Raw genomic sequence first — 9,939 nt, 5'->3', positions numbered from 1 at the left:
CTTAAAAAAATAAAATCATTGATTAAAATTTATAGAAAAAAAATATCAATAAAGAGAATCAACATTGGAGGAATATTAATAAAAATTATTATCGTAGTTAAAAATTTGCAAGAAGAAATTTGGCATTTCAAGTACAAATGAGAAATCATAAAGATAATAATAAGAAATTTTCAGACAATTAAAATCATTGTAGAGTTTTATCATGTAATATGTAAGAAGACCTTGAATGTATTCAAGGTGATAAAACTCCTAATCAATATTTTGACAATAACACACAAATATGAATTAATAAATACGATAGGATTATAAATTAAAAATGTACTATTATTTGAAAAATCATAATAACTGCCAATTAGTTGACTTCAGTTCTTATTTTACATACCAGGTTTAATAAGATCATGTCCTAAGATAATTTCTTCATCACATAGTTCACATTTTTGTGGTAAGCTTCTTACTAATTGTTTCCTTTTAGTCATGATTTCTTAAATCAGTTTAAATTCATGTGAAGGAATTCTTCAACAAGTTCATGAAAGACTCTTGATTCATCTGCTCTTTAATAGAGAAAATGTAATAATTGAATAGGGATCTTTCTATATGGAGTGATTCTTTATCTAAGTTTTCTAATTTCCTGTTTCAAATTGTATGATAAATAAAGACCATAAACTTTGATTAAACCAATTCATATAACGCATAGATGTTCAGATGACACAATTTAAAATTTTCAATCAAATTACATTAAAAGAACAACTTACAACTTAGGCAGAGAAAATAATAAATCTCAGTAAAGATTTAATGGTCCTTGCTAATCTGCAAAAAGAGATTGTAGCTCCTCAAATCATACCCAAACGGAGACCCAAAAAATTTTTTTAAAAAGGAAAAACAAACCTTGGAAAATAATAGAACTCGAGAAATGTGGAACAAGGTTGGGATCTTTCATTTGAATGGACCTTGCAAGATGTAGTAAGTGATAGCATTTACAACAATATGAGCAAATGAGCAAGCTAAGAAGCCCATTAGAACAAATATATCAAAATTGCAATTGTGTTTCAATTCGGCCACCTTTAACAACTAGTATTGCCCGAAACAAAACGACATGATGCCGATGCTTTATAATGTTCCAAAGTCGCATTTACTGAAAAACTGATTTCTTCAACCTCAGTAAGTTTGCTTACCTCAATCTGAAAGCTCTGGCGCTTGACCTTTCTTCTCAATTAAAGCTTGCACTTTCTGCAGTACAATCACAACAACCTAGTTAATTGGTGAATTAAGAAACAAATTTGTTGTAGAACAAAAATTAGTTTTACCTTGACAGAATTTCCAATCTCTTCGAGTTTGTGCAATATCATATCTCCAAGAGGGGGAACCTACAAACAAGAATGGACTTGGAAAGATTTTCTAAATAATAGAAAAGATATCAAAGCAATATCATATAAGTCTAGACTCCACAAACGGAATATCATTTCTGGAGGGGTAAGAATTGCCATAACATAAATTCTTCAAATAAAATATTTTGTGGAGAATTTTTTTTCTTACAGGTTGTATCTACCAGAAATAGTCAAAAAATCATTCTAGGTTCCTTGAAATTCTGGTATATATATATATATATATATATATATAAAAGGAACTTTTACTCAAGTTGACTCGTAAAGAATAGAGTCATCACTTTTCAGATATTTCAGATTTCAAATTACACGCACTCAGCACAAGGGCGATCCGAAGTCATGTAATTTGAAAGAAAATTTTCTTGCACGGGCTATTTTGGGAGGAAGAAAAATAAAAATACCAGTAGCTCCACAAAGCAAAATTGCTTTACGAGCAAGTATGAAAAGCACTTCACCATACCCAACTAGTAGATGGACCAGAACCAAGTGTATGAGGATCTTCAGACATGTAAATTTGCTTGCTGAGACTATCACTCCTCGTATTTGAAAGATGCATCAGAACAGCCTGCACAAAGTAGGTCTAGAGTTTATTACTTCAGCAAATAGTGCTGATGAATCAACACTTATCTGATTGTAGTACCTTGCGGAAAGCCCCAGGTTCAGAAATTCCTTGGATTTGAACATCATCACTTGGAGGCCTTCGTACACCTGTATTCTGTATTCTGACAGAAAATATGCCGAAGAAGGATTGCAAATAACCTGTGCATGCATACAAGATTGTTAGTGTGCACTCAAGCAAGAATTCAACATGGAAATCAAAAAATTATTTTGCATGAACCATCTTGTGTTTCTAGCGAATCAATTACAATAATAGTTACTTATCCATAATGAGATGGATATGCACAAAACAGATACATGCTGAAAAACAATAATGAATCAAGCATGTCACTTGGACTTGGAAAAAACTATTCATATCCATGTAAGATACAAGTCTCAAACACTTAATTTTCTAAAAAAGATGGCACATAGAAAAAAGAGTTTAAATTTAGAATTCAGATACAGACAATAAATCTTTAAAATTTAAATACTAATATTTGATCAATTCACATATATTATGCTATATAACCTAATTTATATATTTACATAACATGTAACATATAATAATTATAACTGATAATGTAACTTATATTATGTTCCCTCCCTCTGGTGATGCAACAGTACTCTCCTTGTGCACCATGATGTTGAAAATTCATTTCCTCCCAGCACAATGGATATTTCAAGTATGTTTATTCTTCCTTTTGCTCTCACAAGTGACTCTGGCTGCTCCCACTCATTTTTTATATAAACAAACATGTGGTGTCGTGCCAACATAGGTACCATGAGGTAAAAGGTTAGTCCGAGTATTGTAGGAATCAAGCAAACAAAATAAAAAACTAATCATCCACATGAAGCCCATGTTGAGGTCACAATATTGGAAATAGTATCAATCTCAGGCTAGATTTTACCACCTACTCAACTTGGTGTCTAGCCATAACTACATACAATATTTTGGAGGAATCAATCAAACCTTGCCAATATCTCCTGACTCTCCAATTAAACACTCTCAACTCACTTTTAAAATATGCTTTTTTGCTATAATATGCTTTGATTAAGTATAATCTTGAAATTTCCTGCCTTCATATTCTTATTTATTGTATAAAATTTCCCAATCTTATAGAAACTTATGATGTTTGCCAACCACACATAACCTTTCATAGGAAGCCTCAGCTACAAGGGCAGCTTGGTGTACAAAACTCCTGCCAATGCGGATCCCGAGAAAGAGTTAGACTACATTGGTTTATTTTATGCAGCCTTACCCTGCATTGCAAGAGGCTATAAGATTTCAAATCCGTGACCACAGAATCACACAGTAACAACTTTATCATTGTGCCAAGGTTACACAAAAGCCTTAGACTATAAGATTTCAAAATTGATTTTATTAGAGAAATAATGCTACAAGCTTAATTCAATTTGTAATTATTGTCAATGATTTCATTTTTCATTTTTTGGCTTTGGAATTTAATAGTGAGGCCTCTTCATTTTTCTTGAATGTCGATATTCAGAAATATTTGAAAAATAAATCATTGTAAACTATGAAATAGGGATTAATCTTTGAAGCTTAAAAGCAGATATCATTTCCATGTTCTAGGTTATAGTTTCTCTCATTTAATGTCATGCAACTTATATGTGGAATATTTTAGGAAAAAAAAGACAGCTCGGTGCACGAAACTCCCACCAATGTGGAATCACGGGGAAAAATTGGACTATATTGGGTCTGAGCATCTTGTGATTTTAGTACTATTTTATTTAGGTTCAACATTTTTTTCCTTTTATTGCCTGTGTAGAAGTTTGTACATATACTATTGTTGCCTAAAACTAGTTAAGTACTAGTCTTTAGAGCAAGAAGTTAGTTTGCATAAATTTAAATGACTGATGCTCTGATTTGTTGTACTTAAAAAGAAACTTTCCATGAATTACTAGCACTTCTAGCTAAATAAATAATGCCATAAAGATTCTTGTTCTAAAACTGGACTGAACAAAGACAGCAAGTTGATGATTCCAGTCCCTTTTGTTCAGTTTTCTTGCAGGAGACATACAGCCATACAAACCAAACAAGTTCCTCTGTCTTGAGTATGGTTGTCAAAATCGGCAAATACACAATCGATCACTTGGGTTGTAGTTGTATGAGTATAGTAAAAGACTAAAGGTGAACCAATTTGTCTCGAGAAATGGAGCATCACGCAAGGATGGAGTAGGTTGAAATGCTAGACTAGATAGACTTTGACAAATTCGGCCAAGCTAAGTTGAAGACTAATGAAGGCATTCAAGAGAAGATGACAATGTTGGTGCAATCATGCCTAAAGTGGTCGAGCTCGATCATAGGTTTTGATATTTGGGCAAAAGGTTTAAAAGACTTCTACCTGTATATTTGATATATATCTTAAGTTGTGCAAGGGCTTGGCTAGATGCATATGGAGTTCACTAAGCTTGTGATTAGATGAAATTGAGTGAGGATGATGACTTGGTGCAGCCAAGGTCACATGCTCAATGGTTTGAAGGTTCGATGGAGTTCATAGAAGGTTAACATGAGGCATTCGAGGGGATGTACAACAAGAAGAATTGGGTGATGATGGAGTAGCTCGTCAAGCTTAAAGTTAACTTGGTGGCTCGAGATCTATTGGAGATCAAAGAAGGATGGAATGAGACATCGAATGGACTGCATAATGAGAAGTAGGTGTAATGTTGATGGTTGCTAGAAGAAGGTGAACTACATGGGCAAAGAGTAAATAATGGCACATAAAGTGAGTAGTGGTCTTGTGCATCCAAGGGACTTAAGACCTAATGCCTTGGTGAGGAAGTTAAGCTGTGGAAAGTAAGCTTTTGAGGGAATTATGAAAGTAAAGCAATTTGTACTTTAAGGTTAGGCTAGCACTTGGCTTAGGCAAAGATTTGATCATTAGGATGGTTGTAGTCGAGGTCCCAATCAATTGTAAGGTGTCTCCAATTGACAAGTTAGTTGACTAACAACTTACTTAGGCTATGTGACTTACGAATAAAATGTTTCTATTTGGACTGAGTCAAGTGGGAAATCAATTAAAGATGTTGAGTTGAATTATGTGTTGCAGTTCAATCGATTGATTCCTTGACATGAGTTAGACCGTTGATTGGACAAAAGAAAGTTGCAATCATCAGATGGCAAAGGGTAAAGTTAGGCAGTCAACTGAAGTTAGACTAAAGTAGTCATTGGCATATTGAAGACCATAGCAATTGTAATAACACAACCAACAAATGATGCAAGAGGGCAATTGATCAGTGGCAACAGAACAATAAAGGTTAAAGGCTATATAAAGAGAACCAAGGAAAGTCCTTGAGGACTAGCAAATCTTGAGCAACATTTTGATAATTCTTAAGCTTCCTGGTTGTAATTTTTAGCCTAGATTTTTTTACTTCTTGTTCTATCTTCTAGTAAGAGACTTGTACGAGGTTTCTCCACTTCTGAAAAGTATGCAAGAAGAGGAAACTATAGTAAGGATTTGTTAGCATCTTTGCTTGTGTTTATTGTCGTTGCATTTAATTGTGTTTGATTGACTTGGCTAAGGCATCAAGAAAAGTAAGAGACACCACCCCCACCCCCTCTTACCCTCACAGTCTTAATAGATAATCCTATCTAATTTTAGAAATTCAAGCTTAAATCTCTTAGCTCAACATCATTTAAGATTTGTTACGAGATCAACAAAATAGGTTTATTGTTGCATGAGATTTACCATTAAGTAGACCAAGCATATCATCCATCTCTTTATCATTCAGTTAACAAGAGACATAGTAGCTTTCTAGATCAATATTAGCCTCAAAACCCTTTTCTCAACTAAACCAAATAATATAGACTTTTAAACAACAATATATGTTAGTAAATAAGAAATTAATATCTAATATTACTTTATATTAATAACTAAGATAGTATCAATTGATGTCTTTTTTATTACTGATTTTATATTCAATAAAACATGAGTTATCATTGGTCAATAAACCTAAAAGATATACATTGGTTTAATAAAATAAACATTATGTTATTGCTAATGACTATCTTTTATCCTTCGGAGATGTCTCTGTCACCTCCTTCCCCATCTCCTCCATTGCCGAATGCACCATCTCTCGCCTCATCTCCTCCATCACAGGATTATCAGCGTCGTCCTCGTTCTGCTTTGCCGCCGCCCATCACTGACGTTGTCATGGACACATCTTTGGAACCAAGTCTTTTGTCTCTTCCTCCGGTCCCATCTCCTGAGTTTGATATTCCCATTGCACTTCGAAAAAGTATGCGTTTCACTCGTAATCCTGCTCCTCATTATATTTTTTTGAGTTATCATTGTATTTCTCTTTCCTATTATTCTTGTCTTTCCTCCTTATCGTCTGTTTCTCTTCCGAAGACTGCAGGTGATGCCTTTGCCCATTCAGGATGGAAACAGACTATGCACAATGAAATATGTGCCTTATAGAGTAGTGAGACTTGGGATCTCATTCCTCTACCACCAGGGAAGTCAGTTGTCGGTTGTCAATGGGTATATACGGTGAAAGTTGGTCCAGATGGAAAGGTCGTCCGACTTAAGGCTCGCCTTGTTGCTAAGGGCTATACTTAGATCTTCGGATTAAATTACGGGGACACTTTTTCTCCTGTTGCCAAGATGTCCTTTGTGCGTCTATTCCTGTCCATTGTTGCGATTCGACATTAGACTCTTTATCAGTTGGACATCAAAAATGCTTTCTTATATGGTGACCTGCTCGAGGAAGTCTACATTGAGCAACCTCCGTGTTTTGTTGCTCACGGAAAGTCTTCTGGTCTTGTATGCCACTTGCGGAAATCTTTATATGGCTTCAAGCAGTCTCCCAGAGCATAGTTCGGTAGATTTAGAACTGTAATTCAACAGTTTGACATGACTCAGAGTGAGGCTAACCATTCTATCTTTTATCGCCATTCATCAACTGGTTGCATCTACTTAGTAGTTTATGTTGATGATATTGTTATCATAGGTAGTGATCATCTCAGGATTTCACAAGTGAAACAGTATCTTTTCAAATATTTTCAGACAAAAGATCTCGACAAACTCAAATATTTTTTGGGAATAGAAGTCACACAGTCCAAAGATGGGATTATCATATCTCAAAAAAAGTATGCAATGAATATTCTAGAAGAAACAGACATGTTAAACTCAAAGACAGTTGACAACCCCATGGATCCTAATGTCAAGTTCCTGCCAAATCAGGGGGAGCCTCTTCCAGATCCTGAACGATACAGGCGATTAGTAGAGAGACTAAGCTACCTTACTGTTACTTGTCCAGATATCTCATTTGCAGTAAGTGTAGTAAGTCAGTTTCTCAACTCTCTATGCAAAGAACATTGGGATGTTATGACTTGCATTATCCGATATATCATAGGCGCTCCAAGAAAGGGTCTTTTGTACGGAGACAAAGGACATACTCGAATCATAGGGTATTCTGATGCAGATTGGGCATGCTCTCCCATTGATAGGAAATCTACTTCTGGGTTTTGTATATTTGTCAAAGATAATCTTGTTTCTTAGAAAAGAAAAAAGCAGAATATTGTGGCAAGATACAGTGTAGAGGCAGAATATCGAGCTATGACCATAGCCAGTCAAGAGCTTATATGGCTCAAACAGCTGCTTCAAGAGCTAAAATTTGGAGAGGTTACATAAATATCACTTATATGTGACAACCAAGCTGCTATGCATATCGTCTCGAATCCAGTTTTTCATAAGAGGACAAAACATATTAAAGTCGACTATCACTTTGTCAGAGAGAAAGTCATATCTAAGATTTTTTATGTTATTTTATAGTTATATTTTATGATCAACTAACAGATATATCTACTAGTTTTGTTAACTCATATGATCAACTAACAGATATATTCACTAAGTCACTAAGAGGTCCTCGAATTGACTACATATGTAACAAGCTGGGTGCATATGATTTATATTCTCTAGCTTGAGGGGGAGTGTTAGAATATTTAGGGATAATAGTCTATAAATAAATAAATATATATATATATATATATATATATATATATATATATATATATAGAATAGGCCCCTAAATTTGTATATAAATAGGGCTTTGTTTCTTGTAATGAAATAGGATTTTTTATGTTATTTTACAGTTATATTTTCTAAAATATTATTCTATCAAATAGTAACAATAATAATCACATATTATTAGCTAATTAATAACATTAATTTGATAATACTGATATTATGTCTTACCTAATTAATCAATCACACTATTCATTATTGAAATGCAATTTTATGAGACATAATAAATATTCTCAACATCTTTTATACCTGACTTTAATTTTTCAATTTTAAGTATTGTCAATGCATCATTTTCTATTGATACTTTGACCAAGTTATGGTAAGCCAATGCAAAATAAATATTTATGAAAGAAAAGATTGTAGGTTCCTCGGTATGGAATGCTTGTTTAGCAGCCATGACTTAAATGACACATCAATATAATTTTCAAATACTAAGTTAACCTGAAATGAAGAAGATCAGTTTTTTTTAGGCCCAAACATAGGTATGTTTTCTAATGGATGTCATCTACGTCGAGGCAGGAGTTTTCATGAAATCTCAAAGAATTCAATTCCTACAGAACCATAGATGTGAAGAACTGAATAAGACTGAACCACTTGTATCAGTGTACACAGGCATATACCTTCCAGTTGCTAAAGAAAAAAAGTAGGACTAATGCCAAAATCTAATCATCAATGAAGGTACCTTAATATTTTAAAATAATAATACATACATCCTAACTCCACACTTCAACCTTACCTTGTTCAACTACAATATCTGCAACTGAGGCAAGCACTACACGCTTTTCTTTCTTCAAAACTCCAAAACAAGGAAAAGCTACTGGTCTTGTTACCTGCAAATATAAAGAAATCCAACTGAGGAAAATCATGTACTAACCAACTGTTTGTTACAGCATAAGGTGAAGAAGTAGAGCATCCCATGATCATGTTTGATTTACCTCATACACAATCGCATTGGAAGTCACATATAGCTTGCGAGAGCGGAAGTCGGATCGCAAGATATGTCTTCGAATTGGCAAATATAGCAACATCAAGGCCCCAATTCCCCATGCTAGCATCAGAAGCAAGGAATACAGAATCCATTGAACCGTTTGGTACTTGACATATTTTTCTTCCATCTCATAAAAGGATGCAGTGTGATGGATGGTGTCTTCTTCAGCTTCATTATATCGATTTGTAACTGAACCTGATAATAATCGTCTCTCCAAGACGTCAATTTCAATAGCTTCGTCGGTTGATCCCATATGAAACCGAAACCCAAGAAGAAGAAAAAATCTGATAGAAAAGATCATCATCAGCCAAATTATTGCTCGCAAAGCTTAAATACAAGGGGAAAACACAATCCAAAGCCCTAACAAACCTTATTGATATCGTGAGTGATGGAACAATCAAATTACCTTTTCAAAGCATGCGGATCGGATTCGTATGATCTTGTGCTGCCCAATTCGCCCAAATTAATACAGAAAGCAGCAAATCGAGGAAAGGAAAACGCGCACTGAGGCCCTAAAACCACGAATCGAGCAAGAATGCTCCGCCATGAATGGACCAATATCACAATGGATTCCAATCGAATTTAAACGGTGAAAAGTTGACTGGTAGGAGAGGTCGAGGAAGAGGAAGAGGAAGAAGAGCGAAATGGCAAAACAGTAACGGTGATCGTGACTGGCCCGGGCAATGGTCTATTGGGCCTAGCCTGGCTGGCTCGAGTTAAAAGTGAATTGTGCTCATGTCAATCCGAGGTTTGTCCGTCGGCTTAATTATATTTAAAAAATTAATATTAAATTAAAACTTATAAATATTTATTGTTTAAAATTCTAATATTTATATAATTATATCTTAATTTCCGACATACAACATGAAATCTAAAATATAATATCTTCAATTTTTAATATAAAAAATATTTTTATTCAAATTTA

General features: G+C 34.3%; 1 protein-coding gene across 2 annotated transcripts; it reads right to left on the bottom strand.

The window, feature by feature from the left end:
* Positions 1–664: 664 nt before the first annotated feature.
* On the bottom strand, positions 665–9,623 carry LOC141832200 (uncharacterized). 2 transcript variants are annotated; one of them, XM_074719687.1, is made up of 9 exons: positions 9,421–9,623; positions 8,962–9,298; positions 8,763–8,856; positions 2,023–2,141; positions 1,843–1,947; positions 1,305–1,364; positions 1,173–1,227; positions 886–947; positions 665–807 (listed from the first exon to the last, which is right to left on the bottom strand). In XM_074719687.1, exons 2-7 carry the CDS (start codon positions 9,265–9,267, stop codon positions 1,174–1,176), a joined length of 738 nt encoding a protein of 245 aa, XP_074575788.1. In that variant the 5' UTR covers positions 9,268–9,298; positions 9,421–9,623; the 3' UTR covers positions 665–807; positions 886–947; position 1,173. The 2 variants fall into 2 exon arrangements, with proteins under 2 accessions (XP_074575788.1, XP_074575787.1); XM_074719686.1 differs by having other exon boundaries at positions 886–1,227.
* Between the last annotated feature and the right edge of the window lie 316 nt (positions 9,624–9,939).

The sequence above is a fragment of the Curcuma longa genome, chromosome 7, assembly GCF_044706935.1.
Source record: "Curcuma longa cultivar G26 ecotype Majalengka, Jawa Barat chromosome 7, ITB_CL_G26_1.1, whole genome shotgun sequence".
NCBI lineage: Eukaryota > Viridiplantae > Streptophyta > Magnoliopsida > Zingiberales > Zingiberaceae > Curcuma > Curcuma longa.
This window is presented reverse-complemented; position numbering and strand designations above follow the sequence as displayed.